This window comes from Aspergillus puulaauensis, chromosome 7, assembly GCF_016861865.1.
Source record: "Aspergillus puulaauensis MK2 DNA, chromosome 7, nearly complete sequence".
Taxonomy (NCBI): domain Eukaryota; kingdom Fungi; phylum Ascomycota; class Eurotiomycetes; order Eurotiales; family Aspergillaceae; genus Aspergillus; species Aspergillus puulaauensis.
In genome coordinates, this window is record NC_054863.1 from 1,681,952 (window position 1) to 1,709,855 (window position 27,904).

General features: G+C 50.0%; 12 protein-coding genes across 12 annotated transcripts; 6 read left to right on the plus strand and 6 right to left on the minus strand.

Annotated features, from left to right (window-relative positions):
- Positions 1-284: 284 nt before the first annotated feature.
- Positions 285-3,774, plus strand: APUU_70630S (ubiquitin-ubiquitin ligase UFD2; the record flags this gene model as incomplete). The annotated part of the gene is made up of 6 exons (XM_041695524.1): positions 285-314; positions 385-1,028; positions 1,093-1,303; positions 1,362-1,817; positions 1,873-3,610; positions 3,665-3,774. The coding sequence occupies 6 exons, from the start codon at positions 285-287 to the stop codon at positions 3,772-3,774; spliced, it is 3,189 nt and encodes a 1,062-aa protein (XP_041561246.1).
- A 411-nt stretch (positions 3,775-4,185) lies between these two features.
- Positions 4,186-5,393, plus strand: APUU_70631S (3-oxo-5-alpha-steroid 4-dehydrogenase family protein; the record flags this gene model as incomplete). Its single annotated transcript, XM_041695525.1, has 2 exons — positions 4,186-4,299; positions 4,353-5,393. 2 exons carry the CDS (start codon positions 4,186-4,188, stop codon positions 5,391-5,393), a joined length of 1,155 nt encoding a protein of 384 aa, XP_041561247.1.
- A 655-nt stretch (positions 5,394-6,048) lies between these two features.
- On the minus strand, positions 6,049-8,433 carry MET6 (5-methyltetrahydropteroyltriglutamate--homocysteine S-methyltransferase; the record flags this gene model as incomplete). The annotated part of the gene is made up of 2 exons (XM_041695526.1): positions 6,049-8,362; positions 8,423-8,433. 2 exons carry the CDS (start codon positions 8,431-8,433, stop codon positions 6,049-6,051), a joined length of 2,325 nt encoding a protein of 774 aa, XP_041561248.1.
- A 2,486-nt stretch (positions 8,434-10,919) lies between these two features.
- On the plus strand, positions 10,920-12,122 carry APUU_70633S (uncharacterized protein; the record flags this gene model as incomplete). The annotated part of the gene is made up of 1 exon (XM_041695527.1): positions 10,920-12,122. One exon carries the CDS (start codon positions 10,920-10,922, stop codon positions 12,120-12,122), a length of 1,203 nt encoding a protein of 400 aa, XP_041561249.1.
- A 237-nt stretch (positions 12,123-12,359) lies between these two features.
- On the minus strand, positions 12,360-14,265 carry SWC4 (SANT/Myb-like DNA-binding domain-containing protein; the record flags this gene model as incomplete). Its single annotated transcript, XM_041695528.1, has 3 exons — positions 12,360-13,941; positions 13,994-14,111; positions 14,172-14,265. 3 exons carry the CDS (start codon positions 14,263-14,265, stop codon positions 12,360-12,362), a joined length of 1,794 nt encoding a protein of 597 aa, XP_041561250.1.
- A 320-nt stretch (positions 14,266-14,585) lies between these two features.
- Positions 14,586-15,501, plus strand: ERP1 (emp24/gp25L/p24 family protein; the record flags this gene model as incomplete). Its single annotated transcript, XM_041695529.1, has 3 exons — positions 14,586-14,745; positions 14,848-15,239; positions 15,352-15,501. 3 exons carry the CDS (start codon positions 14,586-14,588, stop codon positions 15,499-15,501), a joined length of 702 nt encoding a protein of 233 aa, XP_041561251.1.
- Positions 15,502-15,991: 490 nt separating this feature from the next.
- APUU_70636A (uncharacterized protein) lies at positions 15,992-18,865 on the minus strand (the record flags this gene model as incomplete). Its single annotated transcript, XM_041695530.1, has 2 exons — positions 15,992-17,871; positions 17,929-18,865. 2 exons carry the CDS (start codon positions 18,863-18,865, stop codon positions 15,992-15,994), a joined length of 2,817 nt encoding a protein of 938 aa, XP_041561252.1.
- A 985-nt stretch (positions 18,866-19,850) lies between these two features.
- Positions 19,851-21,251, plus strand: APUU_70637S (epoxide hydrolase; the record flags this gene model as incomplete). Its single annotated transcript, XM_041695531.1, has 4 exons — positions 19,851-20,169; positions 20,231-20,358; positions 20,413-20,485; positions 20,554-21,251. 4 exons carry the CDS (start codon positions 19,851-19,853, stop codon positions 21,249-21,251), a joined length of 1,218 nt encoding a protein of 405 aa, XP_041561253.1.
- Positions 21,252-21,515: 264 nt separating this feature from the next.
- Positions 21,516-22,330, minus strand: pup3 (proteasome core particle subunit beta 3; the record flags this gene model as incomplete). Its single annotated transcript, XM_041695532.1, has 4 exons — positions 21,516-21,659; positions 21,727-22,181; positions 22,250-22,268; positions 22,328-22,330. The coding sequence occupies 4 exons, from the start codon at positions 22,328-22,330 to the stop codon at positions 21,516-21,518; spliced, it is 621 nt and encodes a 206-aa protein (XP_041561254.1).
- A 411-nt stretch (positions 22,331-22,741) lies between these two features.
- APUU_70639S (putative UBX domain protein) lies at positions 22,742-24,347 on the plus strand (the record flags this gene model as incomplete). Its single annotated transcript, XM_041695533.1, has 2 exons — positions 22,742-22,878; positions 22,940-24,347. The coding sequence occupies 2 exons, from the start codon at positions 22,742-22,744 to the stop codon at positions 24,345-24,347; spliced, it is 1,545 nt and encodes a 514-aa protein (XP_041561255.1).
- A 571-nt stretch (positions 24,348-24,918) lies between these two features.
- Positions 24,919-25,944, minus strand: RPL36 (60S ribosomal protein eL36; the record flags this gene model as incomplete). The annotated part of the gene is made up of 3 exons (XM_041695535.1): positions 24,919-25,002; positions 25,249-25,434; positions 25,897-25,944. 3 exons carry the CDS (start codon positions 25,942-25,944, stop codon positions 24,919-24,921), a joined length of 318 nt encoding a protein of 105 aa, XP_041561256.1.
- A 345-nt stretch (positions 25,945-26,289) lies between these two features.
- On the minus strand, positions 26,290-27,819 carry APUU_70641A (uncharacterized protein; the record flags this gene model as incomplete). Its single annotated transcript, XM_041695536.1, has 6 exons — positions 26,290-26,719; positions 26,775-26,870; positions 26,929-27,311; positions 27,376-27,480; positions 27,547-27,566; positions 27,627-27,819. The coding sequence occupies 6 exons, from the start codon at positions 27,817-27,819 to the stop codon at positions 26,290-26,292; spliced, it is 1,227 nt and encodes a 408-aa protein (XP_041561257.1).
- Positions 27,820-27,904: the final 85 nt, after the last annotated feature.

The following is a 27,904-nucleotide window of genomic DNA, read 5'->3' on the forward strand; positions in this document are numbered from 1 at the left end:
TGCTTGTTGCGGTCATTCACTCCTCAGTTCGCGCGCTGACTTAGTAATAATCCTTCACTGCGGGCGAACTTCAGCGATCATGGCAGAATCTCAGCCTGATGACTTGCATCTCATTGTCTTTTCCCCGGCAGGCCTCTCGCTTTCTTGATTTTTGGAACCTCAGTTCTTTTGGCTTGTTCTATCTGCACCTATAGGGCCCTCGTTGCTTCTTTTCAATCCGTTTACCACGAAGTCGGAAGCTCTTCACTCGGTGCGGCACCCATATCGCTTCCCGATCATCAAGTATGGGCGATAACGTTTCAGAGGCGGATAGAGTTAGTTTCGCCCTAAATATGCCCTGTTATATGCCGTTCGACCGTGTTAATTCAAATATGACATCTATAGATCCGCAACAAGCGTCTAGCTAAGCTTGCGAACTCATCGCCGTCGGCGGAAACAAGCACTGAACAGCCATCCGCACCCTCTACCCCTCAAGCCCCAGAGGCACCATCGCAATCACGGCCTAACAAAAGCACCACACCGTCCACATCAAAACCAGAACAAGAAGAATCAGAAGGGAAACGGATCAAGATAACACCTGCAGCCTCATCGCCCGCCCAGCAACCGCAATCCATAACCCCCGTCTCAAACACCCCGCCTCCCGCGAAAGCTGAAGATACTCTGGAAGCTTTCGAAGACCGGACATTGAGCGCTGTATTTAAAATTACATTGGACGAGAATCGACAGAAGGATATCCACGGGCAGAGATTGACATTTATTCCCGGTGTGCGGAGTGAACTACAGGACCAGAACCGGGGATTGCGGATTGATACCTCTATTCTAGACCAGGCTCTTTTAGAAGCGGCATCCAGCCAGCCAGATGGGAAACCTTTGGATTACCTATTACCATGCTGGAAACGGGTATCGAGACTACACAAGGGGTTTCGGAGGGCCCACGCCGATGACCCTAAGTTCGAGGTGATTTGTGAGGCTCGGCGCTTGTGTATGAGCTACTCTGTGTTTGCTCTTACCATGCCGGAGATGTTTGGGTAGGTCAATTCCTCTGGTTCATATCATAGAAGTGGGGTATGGTTACTGATTATGCGGCCATAGAGTTGATCCATCGGGATGGTCGCCTCTCAAACCCTATCTCCTTCTAGACCCCGAAGATGACAAGGGAGTTGATCTTGATTTCTTAAGCGAAGCTGTCAAGCGGTTTGGAGAGGATGATTCTGTCAAGCCTGCTTTTATTGCAGCTGTTGAGGAATTGAGTAGGGAGCTTTCCTCGTTGGGGATTGGCGATGACTACAAGCCATATGTAACAGTATGCTAACACTAGCCTTCTATTTACTTCCCGAGGACATTTACTAAGAACTCAACAGGCTTTGCGAAACCTTGTTCGGCACTCTGCAATTGCTTCAGCTATCACTGAGTCGTCTATCTTCAACGAGTCACGGGACCCTGCCTCGTTTGAGAAGGAGACTCTTCTTGGACCATGGTTTCGCTTGTCTCCCCTTGAAGGTAGCGCTACCATGTCGTTTTTCTCGAGTCCCAAGACAAGGGACCAAAATTACATCTTGAGCGCACAGCGATCGATCCGTATGGTACAGGAGTTGCTTAGCTCTGATCATCTCGATATAATCAACCATATGATTCGAGCCTCGACAGATGCAAGAAACAGAGTTCTAGACTGGTTTGGAACCGCGTTAAATATTAACCACAAACGGCGGGCAATGCAGGTAGACCCAAATACCGTATCCTCTGATGGGTTCATGTTCAACCTTACCACATGTATGGACCACCTCTGCCAACCCTTCATGGACGCGAATTTCACCAAGGTAAGTTTGTTCTTATATTTATGAACGAGGCTTCAAAAATTAACGACCTTTCTAGATCGACAGGATTGATATTGAGTATCTACATCGAAACCCTCGGGTTGATATGAGGGATGAAACTAAAATTAATGCCGACCAACACGCCTCCGATGCATTCTATGCAAAGAAGTCCGAAGGCACATCAAATTTCATTACTGAAATATTCTTCCTGACCGTTGCTGCCCATCATTATGGAAGCGAATCCCTGACTTCTAAACTAGAAACGCTTGAGAAAGACCTGAGACACATGGAAACTACTCTTGCTAAGCTCGAGGCAGAGCGGCATAAGTGGTCGAGTAACCCGGTCCAGCTTAGGCTTTTTGAAACACATGTAAAGAGATTCAAGGACAAAGTGGACATGGGCCTGGCTTTGAAGTACAGTCTTCAAGGTGTGCTGTTTGACGATCAATGGCAGTTCCGGTCTATGACATTCATGCGCTATGTTGTTGTCTGGCTGCTTAAGGTGGTTTCTGGCAAGAACTTCCCTAAGGAACAACTAACATTGCCTCTTCCCCAAAATCCTCCTGAAGTTTTCAAGTGTCTTCCTGAATACTTCCTGGATGACATTATCAGCAACTTCAAATTCATCATGTGGTGTATGCCGCAGATCATCACTGCCACCCAAGGCGATGAGCTAGTCATGCTTTGCGTCGCCTTTTTGGAGAGCTCGGAGTACATCAAAAACCCTTACCTAAAGGCTGGCCTCGTTTCAATCTTGTACCGAGGGACATGGCCTCGCCCTGGTGGTGCCACGGGTGTCCTGGTGGACCTGTTGAACTCCATGCCTTTCGCTAATGAATACTTGCTACACGCCTGTATGAAGTTTTACATCGAGGCCGAACATACGGGTGCGCACACCCAATTCTATGACAAATTCAACATTCGGTACGAGATTTTCCAGATTATCAAATGCGTCTGGCCCAATGCGCTCTACCGAGCAAAGCTTCTCAACCAAGCCAACCACCACCTGGACTTTTTCGTTCAGTTTGTCAACCTACTCCTCAACGACGTCACCTATGTGCTTGATGAATCTTTTGGTAGTTTCAAGACGATCTACAACACTCAACTAGAACTTCGCACAGAAGGGGCTAACATGGACCCCACAGTGCGTCAGGAAAAGGAAGAACTTGTATCACAGGCGCAACGCAGTGCCAAGTCGTACATGCAGTTGACCAACGAGACCATGGCCATGCTTAAACTATTCACTGAAGCCCTAGCAGATGCCTTCACTATGCCAGAAATCGTCCAAAGACTGGCGGACATGCTTGACTATAACCTGGATGCCATGGTTGGACCCAAGAGTTCTAACCTGCGAGTCGAAAACTTGCACGAATACGGGTTCCGACCACGAGCACTCCTGAGTGAGATTGTAGATGTGTACCTGAACTTGATGGGCAAGCAGAATTTTATCGTTGCTGTTGCTCGAGACGGGCGCTCTTACAAACCCGCCAACTTCGAAAAGGCTGCAGAGATCCTGCGCAAGTGGTCTCTCAAATCTCCTGAGGAGCTCAAGAGTTGGGACCAACTCCTATTGAAAGCCAAGCAGGCCAAGGAGGAAGATGAACAAGCAGAAGAGGATCTTGGAGAGATTCCAGACGAATTCCTTGATCCTCTAATGTACACATTGATGGAGGACCCTGTGATTCTTCCTGCGTCGAGGATGTCCCTTGACCGCTCCACCATCCGTTCTCATCTACTGAGCGATCCACACGACCCCTTCAACCGAGTACCATTGAAGATGGAGGACGTTTTACCTGGTATGAAACTTTACTGTCCAATTCTCAAGCACGTAAGGCTAACCTGAATACTAGATACCGAGCTCAAGACGAAGATCGAGGACTTCAAGCGGCAAAAGATTGCCGAGCGACGAGGAGGACAGGGCCAGGCGGCAGCCGAGGCGATGGACACATCCACTGACTGACGGGTATTCAAGTAATAAGTAGTAGCTTACTAGAGGTCTAACATGATACAATACCATACTTATGCATTACGATCCATGTCTCTTGTTTTCTTTTTTGTAGAGGAAGTCACGTGTATCACTGACATCACTGATCGTCGGATGGAGCATTAACTAGATCATTCACTAGATCGATCCTAAGTTCATTCATCAACCTAGTCCCTGGCTTTTTTTGTTTTCTTTGTTTCCTTGAGAAATCTTTTAACGCCGTCATACCCGATACCTGTCTTATAATTTGCTTGGTAGTGTCTCACAGGCATAAATTGAGAGTCTCGATAACCATTTTCCCGGATGGGAGCTTCATTGCAGGGCCATCCCTCTTAACTTTATCTTGTGCTACATACAACTACCGAGTCTTGACATACCGGTACGACAATGGAGACAACACTATCGTCCACCCTCGGTGCCCTGCCACCTCTACAAGACTTCTTTCCTCCCACGCCTGAGGCTTATGTAACTCTGCTCAGCCTCTTCCAATTCTTCCCTCTTGTAAGACCTCTAGCACCTCAAACCCGAACTAATCTCGACTAATCTCGCTCAAGTTCACCATTATCCAATGGCTCACATCCTGGCATGGTGCGGGGAAAACCTCTTCCAAGAACTCATACTTCAATATCCCAGGAAGATTTGCCTGGTTCGCCATGGAAATCGCAGGGCCCATTAACCTGCTCTACATCCTCTACCACCTCCCAGCCAAACTTAGCATCCGAACCCTCCCCCTCCCAAACAAGCTAGTGGCCTCTCTATACCTCCTCCACTATGTTAATAGGGCCATTATCTCGCCATTCGTCTCAGCGCCAAGCATGTCACCTATCCATGCCTTTGTTGCTATCGCAGCCGTGTTCTTCAACTGGTTCAACTCCTCGTGTTTGGCTGGCTGGCTGGTAGGATATAACGTTACCACGATCCCGGGATACTACCCGCTCTCACAGGCCTCAATCACAACACCAGAGAAGGCTCTCGAAGAAAGCCTCGCCAGCACAGCAGGCACTTCTCTCCTCCTCCCAGTCACCGGCCTAGTCCTCTTTTTTGGCGGCATGGCAGGAAACATCTACGCAGAACGAACTCTCTTCCGTCTCCGCCGCGAGCAAGCAGACACCAAAAAGTCTAGTAAGGACAACGAAACGTCAGACCTAGCAGACTCCGACTCTGCCGCAAAACAAAAGAACAAATACCATAAAGTCTACGTCATCCCACCCGCCGCCGGCCTTTTCAGCTCAATCCTGTACCCGCACTACGTCTGCGAATGGATTGAATGGACCGGGTTTGCGCTCGTAGGCACAACCGTTTTCCCAGCGCTCACCCCGCCATCCATAATCCCCGACGTACTGAGCACGAGTACAGCTGGTGCGATGACAGCGGGGCCGGTGCTCCGTCTCGCGCCCTGGCTGGTTCCTGCTGTGTGGCTTGCGGGCAAATTGAGGGTTCCGGTGTTGCCATTGCCGGCGATAGTGTTTGTTATCAATGCGGTTGCGAATATGTTGCCGCATGCGCGGTGGGGGAGGAAATGGTATGTTGAGAGGTTTGGGGAGGATGGTGTTGGTGGACGAGGGGCGGTTGTGCCGTTTGTCTCTTGGATGTAGTAAGGTTAACCCTGTTTTGTTCAAAATTTTATTTTCTTTTTATTAGTCAGGTGAATCAAGGGCATATAAAATTGTATTATTGTACATTAAGAATGGAGTCGTTGGTTGCTGGATGGGGTAGCCATGCATATATTTATTTTGATGTTCACTCCTGTTGTGTTATTTATTTACCTAGGTACAAGTTTAGGATATTATTCCAGTTACCACTGGCAAAAACCCAACTTAAATGGTCTACAACTTGAAGGGAAAGAAGATAAAAAGAAAAAGAAAAAGAAAAGGATTACAAGTGAGGTATGGATTTATACAATTAACCCCTAGTAGTGTGACACACACACATCATTGTTGAAATATATGAACATCGGCCAAATCAGCCACCACCGACTATCCACTCATGCTCCTGTTTCCCCAAAAGATGATAAGAAAAGAATCCCATGCCAGGGAATCATGTCAATGCTTGGCTTAACGCCGATGTTGAAATCGTAAAATGTTGAACTCCGTTATCCCCATTATGTCTCTAATGTAACCCCGAACCCATATGTTGAACTTTTGGTATCATCATCATAACTCATTAAAGAAATGAAAAAATTTTCATCCTTATCGGGACGACATGGTTGACAATGTCGCCCCCTCCATGGGTCATTATTAAGTGTTAAATTTATTTGCTGTACTTCTCACGGAAGTACTTGGCCGCGTTAACCAAGTTGGTGAGAGCAGCCTTGGTCTCGGGCCATTGACGGGTCTTCAGACCACAGTCAGGGTTGATCCAGAGCTGCTCAGGGCGCAGGTACTGCAGCATCTCCTCGACACGGTCTTTGATCTCCTGCTCGCTGGGAACACGGGGAGAATGGATGTCGTAGACACCAGGACCAATGTGACGGGGGTAGGCCTCATCGATGAAGACCTTGAGAAGCTTGGCGTCAGACTTGCTGTTCTCGATGGACAGAACATCAGCATCCAGAGCGGCGATGGCGTGGAAGAAGTCCTGGAACTCAGAGTAACAGAAGTGAGAGTGGATCTGAGTGCCGTCGGTGACACCAGCGGTGGACAAACGGAAGGCGGCAACGGCCCACTTGAGGTAAGCTTCGCGCTCCTTGCCAGCACGGAGAGGAAGACCCTCACGGAGGGCAGGCTCGTCGACCTGGATGACCTTGACACCGGCGGCTTCGAGGTCAACAACCTCGTCACGCAGAGCCAGAGCAAGCTGCTGAGCCTGCACAGACTGGTGGACATCGTCACGAGGGAAGGACCAACGGAGACAAGTGATGGGACCAGTAAGCATACCCTTCATGGGCTTGGAGGCGATCGAGACGGCATACTTGGACTCCTTGACGGTCATGGGAGCGGGACGAGAGACGTCACCAACAATGATGGGAGGACGCACGCAACGGGATCCATAACTCTGAACCCAAGCGTGGGTGGTGAAGACGTAACCAGTGAGACGCTCACCGAAGTACTGGACCATGTCGTTACGCTCAGGCTCACCGTGAACCAAGACGTCGAGGCCAAGCTCCTCCTGGATCTTGACAACATCGGAGATTTCCTTCTCGATGAACTTCTCGTACTCGGCGGGAGTGATCTCACCCTTGGTGAACTTGTTACGCTGGATACGGATGTCCTTGGTCTGAGGGAAGGATCCAATGGTGGTGGTAGGGAAAAGAGGAAGCTTAATGGACTTGGTCTGCTCTGCAAGACGGGTAGTGAAGGGAGATTTGCGGTCGTGCTGCTCAGAGGTGACGGCAGCCTGGCGTTCCTTGACCTTAGGGTCGTTGGTACGCTTGGAGGAGGCACGAGCCTGGACAGACTTGGCGTTGGCTTCGAGCTGCTCACGGACAGCGGCAGGGCCCTCAGTGACAGCCTTTGCGATCACAACAACTTCAGCGGTCTTCTCGACAGCAAAGCTGAACCAGTCCCGAACCTCAGCGTCGAGAGTCTTCTCGCTGGCGAGAGTGTGGGGGACGTGGAGGAGAGAACTGGAGGTGGAGACAATAACGCGCTCCTTGCCAAGCTTCTGGATAGCGAGCTCAACCTTCTCAATAGCGGCCTTGAAGTTGGTCTTCCAGATGTTACGGCCGTCAACAACACCAGCAGAGAGGACCTGCTTGGGGCCAAGAGCGTTGATAACCTGGTCAAGCTGCTCAGGGTTGCGGACCAGATCGACGTGAATACCGTACAAGCTCTGAAGAGCGGGGAAAACGTCAAGGTTGTGAACAATGTCACCGAAGTAGGTGGCAAGGACAAGGCGAGGAGCCTGGGAACCGAGGGCGCCGAGCTTCTCGTAAGCAGGCTTGAAAGCAGCCTTGGACTTGGCAGCAAGGTCAAAGACAAGGACAGGCTCGTCAATCTGAACATCCTCGACACCAGCTTCCTTCAGCTTGGCAAGGAGCTCAACGTAGAGGGGAAGAAGTTCATCAATCTTGGTGATGGGGTCAACGGATTGACCACGGTCAGCCTTGGCGAGGGTCAAGAAAGAAACAGGACCCAGGATGACAGGGCGGGTGATGACACCAGCCTCTTTAGCCTCAAGGAACTCAGCAACAGGCTTGGGGTTGGAAGCAAGCTTGAAGACCTGGTTGTCCTGGAGGGTGGGCTTGACGTAGTGGTAGTTGGAGTCAAACCACTTCACCATCTCTAGAGAAGGGACATCAATGGCGGCCTGGCCATCCTTGGCAGGCTTCTGAAGACCACGGCCCAGGGCGAAGTATTCATCGAGAGGGTCGAGGTTGTACTTGGTGTAACGCTCAGGGACAACACCGAAGAGCTGGATGTGGTCAAGGACTTGGTCGTAGTAAGCGAAGTCATTGCTAGGGATAATGTCGACACCAGCATCCTTCTGGATCTTCCAGTGCTCCTGGCGAAGTCTCTTTCCCTCAGCCAAAAGCTCATCACGAGAGATCTTGTCACCCCAGTAAGCTTCCGTGGCCTTCTTGAGGTCACGGAGCCTTCCCATGCGAGGGAAACCAAGAACAGCGCTATGGCGAGAAAGTTAGTATTACCGATGACCTCGGAACAGGAACAGGATTTGAACATACGATTGAACCATCCTGACAGATATGTGTGTACGGAAAAGGGAGGAAAGGAGACGGTGGGGGTGGGGTCGGATGGAGAAGAAAGAGAAAATGGTCTGAGAAGATAGGTAGACGAAGGAAGAAATAGGAGAACAAGAGACAATTCACAAGAATCTCTTGCAAGAGGGAGAAATGAAGAGAACAAGGGGGATGGAGAGAGAGAAAAGAAAGAGGAGCGAGGAGGGGAAGCTGAGCAAAATAAATCAATTTCATGGAGGGGAAAAGTCGAGTCCCTCCGGTGTGGATACTGGAAGTCGGCGAATCAGAAAGACCGAGGCGGGGTATATGCAGTACGAAAATCGTACCGTATAGTACCGAAGCAATCAGTCTCTATCAAAGCCCATCCTTCTGCTGATAATGGGGCCATTGATCAGTTTTATTATGCTTGATACCTGCCGAGAGCCTAAATCTCATGGAACATGCTAATACTAACTACTATGGACATGGTTGTGGCCGTTTCAATGCTAGCAGAGAGAAATGGCGTGATGGGAAAGCATTGAGTTGTCGTATTTTTGCTCTTCCATGGCTCACTTCGCGTCAGGCAAAGACAAATACCCCTTCGACCCGCCGTCCGAAGCGTGCTCCGTGATCGGCCTTACCCGTGCTATAGTTTTGGATTTTCCAGGATAGACAGACCAGTGGTGCTAGTAATGCCTTAATGTCAGGGTGGTTTTAAGAACCGAAGGTTTTCGGCTTGAGGTTGAGCTCCTGGATAGACCCTAAGCTTGCAACTTAAAATAGTAAATAATGACCGAAGAGGATGCTCGTTGTCCGGACGGGATGGATGGAATGGGTGACTAGTTATCCGCCGATGGGAGATGCACCTGTAGTAAGCTGATCTAGGCCAGCATATGGGACTGAAATATCCATCACCATCCCCTCGGGGAAAAATAATAATAATATGATCTAGTGGTTTTTACCGAGCCGCCAGAAAGAGACCGTTATGCGGCCAAAAAATGACCGAGACTCCGAAATCGCCGGGTTCAAAAGACTCCGTCAATAGAAAGGTGTTTAGTAGTAGTAGGATGAATCCATGATGGTCGTGCCTGCCTCATTCGTTGTTGTCGTGAATTGGCAGCGTTCCTGCCTCGATAGGATGCATGCACCATGTCCCTACCCCGGGCTCTCGACAGAAATGCTTTCAATATCCTGACCGCTATCCTTCGGTCTTATATCACCCAAATATCCATCAATGGCATACCCCCTTGAACGGCTCAATGGGGTTCTTCTTTTGCCCACGACTTTGGAGATATCGGAAAGCCTCAGAATCGCCCGATATAGCGTACCAACTGGGGCGAATAGATTCGTCCCCTCCCAATCATGAATGCATTCAAGGTGATGACGAGATGTATTCCCACTCGGTCTAAAGTGAACCTACTGATCGATAACAGGCATATCTTCGTCAGTAGACGAACAAAATCAAAGCGTGCGTCTAAGCAGCTCTTCAGGCGGTTTATCGGGTCGGGTTCGCCGACGATTCTCTCGAGACCCCAGAAACTTGTATAGACGGCCCAAACGGTTGGATCGAGCTCCGAAGATACCATTTCTGCATTGTTCATCGAAACACCATGTAGTGTCCTCTGCGTTTGATCCAGGAGGTAGTTTGATGAGCGAGAGAGGATATGACAGTGATGCGCAGTATATATCAACGCCGAGACATCCAATTTACACCACAGAGCACCCATCTAGCCGGCCTAGGAATGAGACACCGATATCTGCTCGTCGTGGCAGAGAGCCCGATTTAGAACATCCGCGAGAACAGCCGTTTGGGTTGACTATTGACACCAGGGGTATAGTATATGAACAAGCACCTTGCCATGGGGAAGGGGTGGAACCCCAGTTGCACTGGCGCTCTCGAGACGACGAACACCGAAGTCCGCAAGTTGTTCATGAGTCTCCCTCTAGTTTTCACAACGTCGATCTGGGAAGTCCACGTGGTAGACCTTCGAGCCCTTGTCCCAGTGCGTGCAGGATGCGGGCAAAAGAACGAGCATCACCAGTGCCCATGAGAGTACAGGAAACTTGTCGCCCGGTTCTGATAAGGCCTCCAAGGTCGAGACGCGGCAGCTTTGAGGACAGCATAGGTCGACATTCTGGCCGTACTCATGATATCGGAGGCTGCACTTACCATAACCACCACGTATTTCAACAACAAGGATATACCACATCCACGGAATCCTTGGCTGGCTGTCCTCCGCAACTCTCTGTCAGGAAACGATATCAGGGACCCCGAAGAGAAATGACGCAAGACGGACAATCTGTTCATCTTGAGGAGATGAACATTCACAGAATGCTCGCTTCATCCGGATCTACTTCTCACACACAACCTCAGAAGCATCCACTCGACGAGAATCAATCAAGTAGCAATGCAGGAACGAGGAATACAAACAGATATCAAACATTTAACAATCCAAACTTACTGCCACCCATCTGGGACACACCTGGAGCGAAGCCACTGCCAATGGAGCCTTCTAGAACTCAGAGTCTACGATCTCCGGACTCTCCAAAAGCCAGCATACCTTCCGCCGGTTTTGACTATGACGAGCAGAACTTCGTCAATTTCGCCGAAGACACATCTGCCAACCTGCCGTCGAGGCGCCCTTATTTGCCTTCCGAACACGCATCTGCTTCAACAACCGCTGACGAAACTAATGCCCTGAGAAGCAAATTCACTGAGCGGTTTGGATCTGATCGACCGGTAGGCTCTACGGTATTTGAGCCACCTGAAGGCGAGAATGGCGTTTCTGCTCGCAAATTAAGCATTGGATGGATGACTGAAGGTCGACGAATTGGATATGGGTACACGCTTGTGCCACCAGACAACTCGAGCGACGGGCATGAGCAAATCTGTAACGGGCCTGCATTATATGGGGGTTATGGCTCCATAAAAAATAGCCCTAGTTGTTCATTTGCGGGTAGTGTTAAGGGACGTTTTGATAGGCAAGGTTCGCCTCTGCGAGGAAAGTCTAGTCGGGGCCCTTCAAAAACAAGCGAGTCGAGCTTCGATATATCAACTATTCTCCAGAAGTTGAACCTTCCCCGCTGGACTGGCGCGAACTTCACCCTTGGATCAAGCAATAACAGTGATGCAGGGAGTTGTGGTTCCGGTGGCTCTTCTTTGTTTGGGATTCTCTCAAACAAAAAGAAGGGCCACGAAGAAATAGAGTCCAATGTCGATGCAGATAACCCTTGGGAATTCTGTTCTTGGGTTCGTCCGGTGCAGAACTCGGGCGGGCAACAAGCACCTCAGCAGGACATTGTTCGGTCCCGCGAGCATACAGAAGCACAGCTGATAGAGAAATTAGCGATACTCCGCCGGAGGGGAGGTACATGGGCAACCAAACGCAAGGTCTCAGAAATTGCCCGTAGCCTTGAGAAACGGGCAGACCGCGCAGTCGCAAAATTTGCGGCATCAACAGACCACTTTCCTGTTGCGCAGCGAAAGACGACCCGAGTGTTGAGACTCAGGGGCCCCGGAAGCAAGGAACAACCGCGAGGGATGCATGTTGGCGGACCTACATTCTCGGCAAATCAAATCGACGGCCTCCACCAGGCCCAGAAACCTCAGTATCGGCCATCCGAGCGAACGAGCTCAGGAAAAAGCTCGGGAGACTGGGACAGCCTGTATGAAGAGTGTCTCGAAGAACACTCGATCCTTGAATAACGGGTTTTGGCAAAAAAAAAAAAAAAAAACACATTCCAACAGTTGAGAGTGGAGTTTGATGTGTGAGGGAAAGATCAGAAGTCCTTGGATGTATGCATTGTTAGGCATTGATGTACGAATGTCAAGGGCTAAAAAGTATTGATAGCGAAGCACGGTGTTGGCATATGATAATCGTACACTGGTGTATTAAACAAATTATGGCTGCTAAGGTGGTAGACTGGTAATACAGGTGCAAAATCATTTCCTCTGCCGCTTGGAACTCTTGTCGCTTCCGTTGCTGAGCACGCTGGCAGAACGCTTATGAGAGGCGCCTTTCTGATCCCCTGTAGACGGCTCACCACCTCCAACAGCATCACCCGTGGGGATAGATGAATCCGGTTGACCGTCACCTGTGCTGGTAGGTTTCTCAGTTTGGGAAGCACCATCCGCGGAAGCCGACTCAGGTGCAGGTGGGATAGGAGCCTGATCATCCTGCTGTTCCGATTTCACCTCGGGCTTTTCCTTCTCCCGCAATTCTTTCGCTTTCCGCTCTCTTTCCTCCTTGGCGGATTCCAAAACACGGATCTCACTCTCCACTTTTTCCGCGACCTTGCGTGCCTCCAACAAGAGGTTCACGGAGTGAATCAGTTTCTCAAAGTCCTTCACCACGCGTTCTGTCGGCATTACCAGACGGAGTGGTATTTCGAGTTCGGCAAGAGCGGATGCGAGTTTCTGTGTTTGGACGTGGGATTTCGCCTGTGTGAGTTTCTGGGCGCGGTCGCTGCGGAATTGCACGCCAGGTGCAACACGATCGTGGTGTTGTACGCCATATCGTGCCTCTTCGGCCGGCGAGAGGGGTTTGATTGCTTGTTGGGCTGCTTCTTTGTTTGCCGCTGCTGCTGCCGCAGCGGCCTTCTTAGTTGTTGGGGGTTGAGCGGGACCACCGCTGGGGGTATCTGCTCGGCTGCTGTCGCGAGCACTGCCTGGGGCATTGGGAATCGGAGTTTGGCCGCCGGGAGTGGGGACGATACCTTCGGGGCCGAGGAGGGAACGGCGTTTCTTGCTCTTGTCTGCTTGGAGGAGGGTTTGGAGGAGGTGGGATAAGCCTTGACTGTTGTGGTAGTTGGTTGCGTTGCCAACGCTAATCGGGACATCGAGACGGGAGTAGAGCTCTCTGCGTTCGTTCACAAATTCCTGCTCATTGGCGGTGATCCGCTTGAGTTCTTCGAGAAGGATGGATTCTTCGCGGACTTCGTCGGCCGTGCGGTTCAGTTGGAGGCCAGCGAGCTCCTTGCGGTGACGTTCCCTTTCACCGTCAAACTTCATCATCTTTTCGTGAAGATCGAATTCTGTCTCAGACATTTCTGACGGAGGGTGTTCAAGAGCAAGCATTGAGGCGGCGACATTGTAATACCGGGATTTCATCTGCTCCATGGTTCTGTATCGTTTGCTAGGTACGAGTGCGGTCGAGGACTCTGCATTGTCGATAGGCTGTGGTTGGAAGTCGTAGCGATCAGAGATAACCACCCATCGAAGGTTATACTCCTCGACTAAGTCCATCAGATAATCCGTCTCTTCACGCGACCACTCATCGCTCTTTAAATGGCGGTTGTACTCGTCTGTAGTATATCGGTTCGGGACTTTGGCTTTGATGTTGTATTTGGCAAATGGGTATTCCTGTTTTTCGGTGGCCTTATTTTCTCCTTTCTCTTCTTTCATCTGGCCACTCTCCGTTTCTGGACCCTCAATCGCTGGTGCATTTGTAGCCTCTGATTGTCTCTCCCAGTGCCGTAGAACTAGACCGTCGGTACGCGCATCGTTCGAAAAAGCATTCATCTGCCTGCACCCAATTAGTAAATTATAGCATGTAGTTATCATGTCGCATCACATACCAGGGTCGCACACGAGCCTTGGTTTGCCATTTGGGCCGTCCCTTGTATCGGTTCTCGTTGATCGCGATCGGGGGTGCTCTTTCTCCCAAAAGCGCGAAAAGCTCACGGGTAATACCCTCTGCACGAAGAATTTAGAGTCAACTATGAATTAGACCTCGTGCGATCGTGCACAACACACCTGGCCTTTTCTCCACGACCTTCTGTTTCTTGTGAGGTCGCGGTTGGCCCTCCGCGGGCAAGTCGAGCATGTCGCGCACATCGGCGGCAGCCATGGTTTTCGGAACGGGCGCTCTGCGGCAAGTCGATTAACGTCGAAAAAAAAAGGGAATCTGTCTATTGTGAAGTTTCCGATGAAATAAAGGTACCCGACAATAACGATGTTGGTAGGGAGATGGATATGTGAACGTGAAGACGGAGAGTCTGGAGGAATTAGAATTCGCGCCAAGCCCGCGCCGCCCTGGCTGGATTCTGGATCTGGACAGCATAACATCAACTAGCACCCTTCACCACCAAGAGTTCAAGCCTCGCGAACGAGCACTTCAGTCAACCTTCCATAGGTCTAACCTTCCTTTCTCCTTTTCCAGCCGCCATCATGGCTCCGTCGAGGCCATCAATTTCGTGGCTTTCTTCCACGCTCGCCGTTTACGCAATTCTGTGCCTCTCCATCCCAGCAAACGCCCTCTACTTTTACGTGGACGGCCGTCAAACAAGATGTTTCTACGAGGAGCTTCCAAAGGACACTCTTGTAGTCGGTAAGCTACAATATCCGCAACTCAATGGCTACTCCCAGCCCCCTATCATGCCACGAATCCACAAGCCCGCGCACCTCTAACCACCACATGATGAATGAACAGGAACCTACTCAAGTGAAGTCATCGATCAAACGGCCAACACGGGTACATACGCCCCCGACCAATCGATGAAGATGCTCATCACGGTCGACGAAGTCTTCGACAATGACCACCGTGTCGTCAACAAGCGCGACGCCCACGCCGGTCGATTCACTTTCTCCGCCGCCGACCCAGGAAACCACAAGATCTGCCTCACGCCCGAGACGAACGCTGCTACCGGTGGGTGGCTCTCCGGTGCGCCTGCTGGCGCTGTCAGGGTCACCCTGGACATGGCAATCGGCGAGACGAGCAAGATCGAGAGCGAGGATAAGGGGAAGATGACGGATTTGGTGCAGCGGGTCAAGGACTTGAACAGTCGGTTGCAGGATATTAGGCGCGAGCAGGTGTTCCAGCGGGTATGTTCTTCCCTTTTTAAACAAACAAGCCGTTCTGGGCGTTGGGGTTGCTTTCTCCGAACAGACGGGTTGGCGAGATAAGAGACTAATCGATTTTCTTTGCTTGCTTTAGGAACGCGAGGCTGAATTCCGTGATCAATCCGAGGCGACTAACTCCCGTGTTGTCCGCTGGGCTTTGATGCAGCTCGCTGTGCTTTCTGTTGCGTGTGCCTGGCAATTATCTCACCTCCGGTCGTTCTTCATCAAGCAGAAGTTGACCTAAAGGAGGAATTTTGGATCTGAGTGCAAAAGGGGTTGGATGATATGGACGGCGTATCTTATATGGATTCTTTTCTTGTATCCATAACGAATTTCGACTTTCCGAAGTCAATGATATGTTCCTATTACAGAGCGTTTTCTTGATGATATGAGGGTAATTGAATTCGAACTCTGATTTTCTGCGGTTCTGTGGTGGCAGATTTCGACTACATAAATGTATTGATGACTCCAGTTCCGTAACTGTGAATGGATTTAAAGCGTATAATCTAACGTCAAAGCATTTTATTCAACATGAACAGAAAGAAAACCGCTCATGAAGTATAAAAATGGTCTATTATCTATTCATTGAGGATATGAAAAGCAAAGCTAAAGTCCCAGAATATATGAAGTAAACCGAAGTCATAACGGATATAATGCAGCCCAGAGAATCCATCATCTCGGGATCTCCAATTAGGGCCTCATTAGTAGTAGCAGTAGGGGGTTAAAAGTTGGTGTCATGTGTTCGTTGAATCATTGGCTTGATGGGACGCAGAATCGCTGCAAAAGCCAGCGATCAGCCGCTCCAAGTCTACCAGTCTATATGGCTTGGTCATGTAACCCTTCATTCCAACTTTGGAGGCACGACTGAGGGACTCATCCGTGACGTCTGCGCTGACAGCGAGGACAGTGGGTGGTTGAGATGGGGGTATGTCTCGAGAATGTAATCGGCCAGGTTGACATTGACCGTGACGATATTCGTTAATCATCTGAAATATCTTTGAAGTGGCTTCATATCCGTCCATCTCAGGCATCCAGAGGTCCATCAGTATGACATCCACCGGTTTCGCCTTCTTCTGCCGGAGCGGAAGCCCGGGGATGAGGAAATCATCTGCACTTGCCTGGCGATCTGGGGCCTTTTGCACCAGGTTTGCCTCATCCTCAGAGCATTGTGAATCAAGGATATTCTTCATCGTTCGTACGGCTTCTTTCCCGTTGCCAGCCTCGTATATTTCCTGGTATCCCAGTCTCTTCAACATATGTACTAGTACACGCCGATTGATCTTATTATCTTCGGCTACGAGGAAAGTAAGAGGATTCTTCTCTCCAGGTTTGCCATCAGGAAACATTTCGCTGGCTGGCGGTCTCAGGGGTGTTGTGCTGGGCACAGAGCGAGTTGGTGTTGGTGTGCGGGAGGATTCATCAGTAAGAGCGGGAGTCGGCTGTTGGATCGGTGTAGGTGCAGGTGGCTGCACCGGTGATATCGTAGAGGAGCCTGGGGTGGAATTGCTAACACTGCTGAATCTTGAGGTTTCTCTGATATTGGGAGGGGTTGTCAATTGCGTTGATGGGTTACTTGAGCGAGTGGACTCGGGTTCGTTTACGGGGATCCTGATCTCGAACTCAGAACCACGGTCAGGTTCGGCGGTTGATGAACGGACGCAAACAAGGTCACCACCCATTTTTCTGGCAAGACCCTTTGCCACGAGGAGCCCTAACCCTAGTCCATCTTTGCTTCGTGTGATCGATGCGTCTTCCCGAGCGAATGGCTTGAAAAGATTAGGTAAAAAGGCCATGGGGATACCAGTTCCGGTATCACAAACATTGATCAAGATATCGTTGGCTCTATCGCTGAGTGTAGCCTTGACGGTGATTAGGCCATTGTTTGTGAACTTGACAGCATTCAAGAATACGCATGATATCAGCTTGGCCAAGTCTCTGTCATCTGTGAGAAGCGCATCGGGTACAGCAAGATCCACGGACCAGTCTATTGTCTTCGAATAAACCTCTCCGTTAGATGTTCGCGACCGAACCTCGATCTTCTCACCCAACTCAGTTTCGTTGCTGACCACGAAGTCAGGTCTTCCGCCGACATGAAGAGACTCGTTGACCACCAAACGAAGCAGATCGCGAAGTTTGGTGAACCGCAGCGCGGGGCCCTGAAAATTGACGTTAATGCCTTCCAATAGAAGATGAGGAGCCGATCTCCGGACAGCTAGTGACGCGCGAGGTTCAACCATGCTAGCCATCACTGCTTCTATCTGATGAGCAGGCGTTTTGGTGCTGAAGATCTTGTCACTCTCGTGTACGGCATTTTTAACCTCCTCAGTACGCGGGGAAAGCTCCTTCGGGGACGATACTCGACGAATTTTCTGCTTCGGAGTCATTTCAACTTTGCTCTCTGGCGGGTTGCTCCTTCGTCGTTTGTAGGGGTTGATGGCTATGTTGCTCCCGTCGATGAAAACGTTTGGCCGGCTCTCAGATGTTGCAACCGGGGACATGGCGATGCCAGAGAAGTTGATATCTCGCTCTACCTGGGGAGTTTTTGGAACCTCCATGTTGAGATCGTAAGCATGCACGACATTATCTGCCGCTTCAACGGCCCTTCTTGCACTGTCTGTAGTTTCAAATATTAGCCTCAATAGTCTCAAATCTCGAGAGAATTTATACCAACCTTGGACCATCTCAATGCTTTCCTTGAGCGACTGAAAAACGTACGCGGTTTTCGCTGGAGGTTTTCCAGTGAGTGCATCACGCACAGTGGCATGCATGACGTCTAACATCCCGACGATCCCCTGCATCGGTGTTCGAAGTTCGTGCGAAAGACTGCGCGCAAGTGGCTTGAGGTGTTGAGAAGAAAAGTGCACTGCTTGTGCAGATGGGGTGGTTTCATCCCGGCGCTTTGGAGTTGACCCTGGAGTTGGTTGTTCTTGCTCTGCTGTGCTACCATCCTGGTGAATCCGTTGGACGACTAAATCCTCCAAGGAAAATAGCATCGTTTCCATGAAAGACCATGAAAGCTTTCGATTTTGTAATCCCCGTTCTGACCACATTAAGCCTAGGTAGGCAAGACACTCATTCCCTGAAAACAGTGGAATTGCGAGGTAACCCTCTGCGGCAAAAGGTAGCTTATCCCTATCGAATGAACCGAGCGAGCTCAAGTTTTCAGAGATCGTGCATGGCTTGTTGAGTTCCATGTGCGACTGGGGGTTCCCACCAGCAAAATATCTGTGCCGATAAATTCCAACATTCTGAAACCCGTCGTTATAATAAAATGCCGTGCCAAAGAGAGAGGGTTTATGCCCACCGATCTCTTTCGCTGCTTCATCTTCCCTCACCCTTCGAGCTACGAAGGCATATTGGGCATTACATAGCAAGGTGATATGTTCCATAAGCTTTCTCCAGAAGGACTCGAGATCGAGCGCACGTAGCTCCTTCTTGAGCGCCGTTAGCTGTTCAATTGCAGCATACTCGGTTGTGCATTGGCCGTTCGAATTTTCAACTCGCGTATCTACGGCCGTGAAAGAGGTAATCGGTTCTTGCGGGAGGAATGATAATGTAGGACCCGATACTGATGAGTTCGCCCACTCTGGTTCCAGCGGTTCGGGCATGGTGTTTGTAAATTGAGAGCCACAAAGCGGAGTTGAGGACCGCAGAGATAATAATTCTAGGTTATGGGAGGCCGCCAAGATACTGAGGGTGATTGGTAGGAGACCAACAAATTGCGAGCTACGTCTCTAGATGGGAGACAGCGCATGGCGCTCGGACTAGAGCAAGACCGCAGTTAGTCAGGAGCTCAAACCGCAAGGCGTTTAGATACACCTGCATACATCAATCACTACCAGACTGGGAGACGAACCACGCAGGCCCGCGGCGAGGTGCGACGCTCTACGGAGAGCAGGCGTCCACTCGGAAGGATATGATGAATATAGGTTTAGGATTATGGTGTTCGTATACTCGTGGGCGACGGCGAAGTAGGGAAAGCAATCGTCGGTGGGCAGATTCCGACGTTCGTTGGACTAGTGGAGGGAAGGCCGATCGGTATTGCTGTCCGTCTCTTCTGAAATAGATACTAAGGTATCGGTTGAATTAAACGGAAGAGGAGACGGACGGCAGTGGCAGACCGCTGGACGGAAGACGACGATGTCTGACGACCTGACGAGGAGGAAGACGAGGAGGGGAAACGCAGAATTAGAGCCGGTCGGTGGCTTGTCGAGATGGAGCCTGTCTTATTATTGGGAGCCGATCGCCGGGTCTAGACGCGGGGGTTCAGGAGACCAAACACCCCAGGCAGAGCAACGCAGGGACTACCGATCTCAAACGACTCGGCATCTGGGCGAACAAGCAAAATAGTTAGTTGCCTAAAAGAGTTATTTGATTATTAAAGCGGTCATGGTAGCGAACAAGTACTTTGTTTCCATAGGTTCCATGGTTTCGGTTGGCAGCACAGCATTTGTAGAGTCGGTAGTATACCGGTACAGTAGCCATTAACCACGGTAACACGTGAATACAATCATAACAACAAAACGAGCGCCATCTGCTCCGAAATTCTACTACAGAGTTCATCTCGCATATCACTCTGCTATAATAGTACAGATGCCGCCCATACCGTTTAACATCGCTGTTCCTGATGAGGCGCTAGAGCGCCTCCACCAGAAACTCGAGTCTGCAACCTTTCCGGATGAACTCGACAGTGTTGGGTGGGACATGGGAGTACCCCTCAGCGAAATCAAACGACTAACGAGCTACTGGCGAGACGGATTTAACTGGCGAGAGCAGGAACAAAAATTGAATGAACAATTTAAGCAATTCACCACCTCTGTATCTGTCGACGGTTTCGATGACCTAGAAATCCACTATCTGCACCATACGAGCAAGCGCCCGGGAGCCATTCCCCTGCTATTTATTCATGGATGTAAGGATTCTCTCTGTGCTTATACTTCAATTATTGCCTGCTAAATGTAAATTTCACCCAGGGCCAGGAAGTTTCATCGAGGCCACCAAGCTGATTCCACTACTAACCAGCGGCGTCGAGAACAGTCCAGCATTCGATGTGGTAGCCCCCTCTCTGCCGAATTTCGGCTTCTCTTCAGCAGTGAAAAAGGTTTGTATCTATGATACTCTTCAATCATATAGATTCCAGGGTTAACCTTCACAGCGTGGGTTCGGCCTCCATCAATACGCAGAGGCTCTACACAATGTCATGACAACCCTAGGCTACAAAGAATACGGTGCGTCCATCGTATCAACCACAGAAACACCAAAGGAAAACGATCTAACATCAAAACCAATCATCTAGTAACCCAAGGCGGCGACTGGGGTAGTTTCGTCTCTCGAACAATGGCTCGAAAATATCCAGATCACGTCAAAGCAATCCACCTAAACTTCATTCCCATGCGCTTCCCCATGCCCTGGCAGAACCCACTCTTTTTTATTCAGGACCTCCTTCCAGTCCCATTTTCCCGAGATAGAAAGGCCTACCTATCCTCTGTCTTCAACTACTTAACCAAGGGTAGCGGGTACATGATCCAGCAGTCCACCCGGCCGCAGACACTGGGCTACGCACTCCACGATAGCCCCGTTGCCCTCCTAGCCTGGATCTACGACAAACTCCATCTATGGACAGATAGCTATCCCTGGACAGACGACGAGATCCTAATATGGATAACTATCTACTTCTTTTCCGCTGCAGGACCGGCGGCCTCGACGCGGATCTACTACGAGACTGCAGAGGACGGATCCCTTTCGGAGTCAATGTCGGTTCCTGCGCCTGCGAGTGTGAAAATCGGTGTGGCACAGTTTAAGAATGAGTTGATGAAGTATCCAATGTCCTGGACGAAGCTGCTGGGATCTACTGTGAAGGCTACTGAATACCCGCGCGGTGGACATTTTGCGGCCTGGGAGGTCCCTGATCTTCTGGTTGGCGATGTGAGGGGGTTTTTCGGGAAGGGTGGGCCGGCTTTTGGGGTTGTCAGTGGAAGGAATGGGTTTGAATGATAAATCATGGTTTAGATACCTTTTGCACATATAACCCAGGAATGGTTGTGCTGGATCCTCGAAGGAAAGATGCGTCTGGAATTGGTGCAAGGCACGCGGTACATAACTCTACTCATTGGAATATGGATGATACAGGAACGACACTGCAATCTACTAAAGTAAACAGGTATTTGATACTGCTTTCAACCCGTATATTTCCGAGGTTATGAGATTTGCATTAAAACAGAAAACAGTATAACCCCATTAGAACTCCGACGAGCACGTCTAGTCTTGTCGTCCCTTCAGTAGCCGCTGGGTCACCTTGTCCTTCTCTATGATGTATACTTGAGCACCCCAACCCGACAGGGCATCTCTGTCGACAGCACTGAGGAGTGCCTGGGAGAGTGTTTCGAACAGGTCCTCGGGAGACTAGTGCCTTCGGTTAGCCAACATCATCCTTATGCCAATAAACCATATATTCAGGCAGAAAACATACGAGGTCTGGCTCCCACAATCCTTCGCAAGTACCAAATAGCTGATCACCCGCAGTTCCGCTCACAATGAAATCCTTGGCGAAATCGATACACCCAATGCTGTCGAAGCCGCAAATAAAAGGCTTTCCTGTTGTGTTATTGATACCGGCAATAACCGGGCTAACAAAGTATGCTCCGAAACGTTTCTCGTACAGCGATGAGCTGACAAGGTTGGCGAGAGTCCGAGGTGCAATGTGCCGTTCTTCACGGAGACGGTACATGTTTACTTTGTAACGGAAGAGGTCTGAGACGGTGGAAACGTCGGTCGCGAGACCGGTGAGGCCGAGATATGTTCCGGGGGCGTAGTTGAAGATCTTGGGGAAGTTGTTGGAAACCGTCAGGGCTTGCATTCCGAGTCGGAGATCGCAGGCGATTGCGACGCAGTCCTTGCCGACCATGGCGACACAGGCACCGCCATCTGTTATTTCCCAGTTAGTATACCGATTTGAATGCCATGGAGGGGTAGGAAGGCAGGAGAGGGCGTACTGATGTCGAACGGGTTACTCTGAAGGAGTCGGTCAGCTAAGTGCTTGCTTGAATGGCGAGTAGGGAAAGTCCACATACCATGACGAAGGCGAATTGAAAATCCGATTCAATAGCAAAATTAAGAAAACCGAAGACGTGTGAGACAGGAGAGCGACTGAGTAAGGGGGGGTGGTGGGAGAGGGATGGGGATGAAAGAGGTGATGGAGATGGAAAGTGAAGCTGGAGCTCTCAGTCTGTCGGCGGAAGGTTGGCGTCTGGCCTCTCAGCTTCTTCCGATGACGCGCCGCCCGCTGCCTGCTCCATGCTCGATCTTTCAAACACCCCATCCTCCATTTCAACCAACTCTTTCGCTTTTTTTCTATCATTCCATTTCTGACTTAGCTCCGGGTTTCAACTATCTACCTTAAGATACCCTCTGTTGAGCTTACCGCTCCCCACTTTCCTGGACCTCGCTGTCTAGAGCATCGACCCCGCAATAGCCTCACCACTACCATGAGCTCTCATGTCGTAGTTCTCGACTCAACAGCCCGAAGAGCTACAATCAAAACGACGCCCGGGAAGTATCTGACCGACATATTACAAGAGGCCTGCAAAAAGCTAGGCGTGAACGCTAGTCAATATGGACTGAAGTAAGCCTGCATAATCTAGTTATAAGAAAATTATCATATACTAACTCTGCCCAATCTTAAGACACAAAAGCAAACAGCTCGATCTATCTCTCGCCTTCCGTCTTTCCGGACTCTCCCCCGGTGCAAAACTGGAGCTTGTACAGCTTTCTCGGTCCCCCTCCGTCGTCACAGTAGCCCTCCAACTTCCGGCGTCAGAAGCACGAGATGCCCCAAATGGACGTCTCATGGACAAATTCCCCAGTACAACCAGTATTTGGATGCTGCTTCGCAAGTTCGAAGCCGGCGTTGCTGGCACAACTAGTCTCCGGAATCTAACAGGTCGTGGGGTTCCTGTTACCGAAGGGCAAGGGTCCGGACGTTTGTTCTATGAGACTCCCGTCGTACAGATATTAGATCGCGAGCTATCCACTTTGCCGGATTTCCAAAAGTCACTGGCTCAATTAGGATTCAACAGCGGGAATGTGCTGGTGCGGTTGAGCTTCCGCCGGACAGATCAACCACTGGAGGATGCCATGACGCAGATTCACGAATACTTTAAATCGTCCGGAGATGAGGTTGCACCGGCTGAACAAGCATCTACATCACAGGCAGAACCAGAGAAAGACAAAGAGAACATCCCACAATCCCTTGAACCACCACCGCCCAGTTCTAGTGCAGTTCAATATAACCCTAGCCAAGATCAACAACCTACAAAAACACCTTCAGAAACCACCTCAGATACTCCGTCCCAACAGCCTGAGCCATCAAAAAGTGAATCGCGGCCCATTACTGTCTACGCGCCACCTTCAAGCGACACTCCCCAGTCGGCTCAAACTGCTTACAACGAATCCGACTACGTACCTTCGGTCGAGCATGCCCAGATACACCAACGACGACTCCAAGCGTCCAGCAAAAACACACGCCTCCGATCAGATACCGAAATCGCGGCTGCAGCTACGGCAGAGGAAGAGCGTCGCGCATCCGTCAAGGAAGTGGAAGTAAAGGTCCGACTTCCAGATCAAAGCCAGGTCGTTTCCAGATTTGGGCAACAGGATACAGGAAAAACCCTTTATGGCTTCGTCCGCAGTTGTTTGGCACCACCATATTCCCAAGAGAAATTCATCCTCACAAATTTCTCTGGGCCTGCCGCATCAAAATCTCACCAAACGAGCGTCCCCTTCCAATCCACGCTCCCCGATTCAGAGCAAGGCCTTCTGATAAAAAATCACGGCATGACTGGCCGCGTGCTTGTGAACTTCTCGTGGGACCCGACGGCATCTACAGCCGCTCAACAGAGCCGCTCTGGAATCTTAAAACCGGAGCTCCAAACCAAAGCTCAAGAGCATAAAGTAGAGCAGCCCGCAGATGTTATGGACACCTCAGCAGACGTCTCGACTTCAATAAAGCCAAGTGATTCCACCAAGACCAACGGCGATAAGTCTGGCGCTCGCAAAATCCCGAAATGGTTGAAGTTGCCAGGAAAGAAATAGAGGTTTTCCATTTTCCGACCCAGAGCTCTACCTGCCATGTAACTGATAACGAATAAAACGAAATTAATTTGTGGGAAAATTCTACGGAGTAGCCGTTGCCATATGCACTGTTGCGAAAAAGTTTGCTGCCCTACGATGAAATTGTCGAATAGAAATACAGTGATGCAAGTAGCTTGAGAACCCGTCTGTAAAAGAGCGGCCTTAAGAAGGCATTCTCGGCGACAAAAACCAGCCAATTGCCCGATGGTCTTCAATATGCATTTTGAATTAGACTTCGTAGGTAATCCCCAACCATGTTTTCACCCACCCGCTCCCCCCTCCTGAATAGGTCGGTAGGTCGCCGAGGTAGGTCCATCTTATATCGCGTCATACACATACCACCACCCAGCCTCAGCTCTTGGATGTAATTCGTATCGTACCCGATCCAAGTAACAGGATGGATAGAGATAGTAACAGAGAAAAGAACGTGTTCTCACTTTTTTTTTAAACTTTGTTTTCATTCATCTCGTTCTCGGCTAATTTTGGAGAGACATAGACAGTAGGTAGAAAGAAAACGGGAATAAAGTTAAATTTAGTGAGCTCCAACACGGCGGGCCTCAGCGATGACGCGCTGCATATCCTCGACCTTTCTCTTGCCGCGGGTGAAGGTACCGAGCTGTACGGAAGAGAAAGCTGGTTAGCCTGGTTCCTTTGTTTAGGGGAATATTTAGATGGGGTTGGGTGGTTTCAGAGAGCGACTCCAGACTCCAATGATTCAATCCTTGGATGGGGCTGAGGTTATCCAAAAACCATTAACCGGTTGATGGAAATGGTGCCCAATCCAATGAATATCCTCAACCGTAATCCTCTCTGCTGAACCCCACCCATTCCCGCAAGCAAGGAATTATCGGTGAAAACATACTCTCTTCTTTGCGAGCTTACGGGCACGCTTGTCCTGAGCGTTCCTCAGAAGTTCGATGACACGGCGCTCATAGGGAGCGAGACCGACGACCTCACGGGCGATGTCGCGAACGAAAGCGGTTCGGCGGGAGGCCTTGCCCTTGGAGCGGCTGATGCGGTTCTTGGGGGTGTTAAGGGGGGTGGTTTTCTGTAGCAAAATATGACCGGTTAGTTCATCACCGTCCAGCAATAATTTGACCTCTTAGACGAATGGATAAATGGATGGATGGTAAATGGCTCGGAGAGTTTTCGCGTCAAGTTGAGATGTGTCGAGTCGTATCAATTTCGGCGGAGGCGAGTTCGACATGTTTTGTCCATGGTAGATTCCATCGTCCAGGTTTCTTCCTGTCGGGTTCCAAATTCTTTCGTGTATTGTCGTATGTCCTGTTGCAGTCTTGTTGGCCACTGAAATCTTCAATGATTTCAATTGCACCTTTTCCCGACCACACTCTGCTCAAAAAAAAATTCCAGGCGAAATATCTGTATATCCGCACGCTGTTCACATCGACTGACTCGGCTCGATTCGACGGAAAACTTCCTCACTCTCCCATCCATCCATTCCATCCATCCGTCAAAAGTTTCAGACACGAAAAGAAAACAGGATACATACGTGGCCCTTGTTGAGACCAACCGCGATACCGGAACGTTCTTGAGCCATCGCGACGAGATTATCGGAGACGACTGGTTGGCGACGGGGAGGTTGTTGGCTGAAGTTGTCGAAGTCGGTGCGGACTCAAAGTTCCTCCAGTGTTTCTGGGTTCGGCGGTGGGTCCACCGCCTTGGTGCGTAGCGAGGGTTAGGCTGTTAGGGCTAGGGCTATGTCACGGGCGCCAAGATATATCTACTCCGTACAGGGTCTGTTAATGCCTCAGGCGTCAAAGGGCTATGCTTCTGGAATTGGGGAGACTGCAGGTACCCGGGGTTAATGAGATTGCTATTAGGGCTTTTTTTCATTGTTTTGATCATTGGGTCAACCAAATGCATTTTTCTAGCCACTATGAACCTACCCCGGTCCTGATTCCACGTCCACTTCGATGATTCTCAATATGCCGCGGCCATGGCCATCTTCTCTCTCCAATCCTGAACGTGCTTCCCCATAATAGCCCCCTTGTACTGGAGTTCTGCTCCTTTCGACTCTGGCTTCAGTTGCATAACCAGATCCGCAGAATATCCGTGCTCTATCATCGTCCGATTCGCGTTCAGGATCAGTCGACCGCTCCATAGTAAACAAGCTATGAGATAGTTGATTCTTCCGGCCGCGCGATAGGGCATACGACTCTTCTGGTTTACCGAAAGAATTGCTTTGTGCAGTTGAACCTCTTGTACGGCTCAGATCGGACAGTTTTGACTTGGCTTTGGTGAAGAAGTGGCGGAAGAAGGTTGGCAATGCTGGGAGGCTGCTGGCAACGATTCCGCAGGTGACTTCAGCTGTGCTAGTCACGGTCAATCCAAATATAGCCAAAACTAATAGTGAGGTAGCGAACTTACGTCCAAAGGAATTCCGAGAACCAGTCATATGTTTTATCTTTTGTATCTCTGTCCTTGACGCTTACTACGAGACGCATTATACTGGAAAAGCACCCGCTGAGGTATCATCGTCAGCATTATATCCGAGTTATATCCGGAGAGATTGAGAACATACAATACACCAGCAGCGAATATAGCGGATATTCCTATCTTTCTTCTCGTGGTCATTTGCAGTCTCCAAACGCAAACGATGGGAAGGACGAGCATCATAATGTCAGAAAGGACATTAATTGCCGCCGTCACGAGAATCGGGATGTTGATGTTGATACAATGTCCTGGAGTGTCTGGGTCCCAAATTCTAGACCGTGGAATGCACTGGAATATCTTCAAGAAGAAGTTCGCAAGGTAGAACGCCACATTAAACCAGATGAACAAGTGGATGATTCGGTACGTGCTACCTTTGCGGGACGGCGCAAACACTCGTAGATACAGGAGAAAGAGAGACAGCTTTGTGACGAATATCAGAGGCGCATACACAATTTGCGAAGAATTCGCCAACTACACCAACAATGGACCATGTTAGTATATAGACTCTCCCCCGCCAGCGAGAGACCAACCTCACCTTTGCGTACTCTTTTAGATCAGACGGCGCTACCACATCTTGATGGACCCCATTGCCGTGTTTATCTGCTTCGATGGTGATCACAGCATAGGCTATCAATCCAAGCTGGAAAAAAGCTAGTCAGCGAGAGTGCATAATATCTAGGAGAACAAGAGCTCGTAGGCATCATACCCAAGCCAGCAAACATGTATCTATCAACTCATTTTAGCCAAATCGACTAACGAATACCCCAGTGTCGAGATAATACATACAGTCTTCCCATCCGGGATTCTTCAACACCAAAAGCTTCGAGTACATCCGCATCCCAATACAAATGGTGGTTACAGTAAGGCATACCACCTGTGTAACGACATCCCATGTTCGCGCCGAATGTCGGTAGTCATAAGACTGGGGATCTGGACTCTGGTCGCCAACATCGCGACCAAATACCCCAGTACCAACCATCACTATGGTGGGGGGGGGCGATGGCGACGAGAGAAATGGCACGTCGACGTGGCCCGGGCTTAATCCATCGAAGCTGACCAGGAAA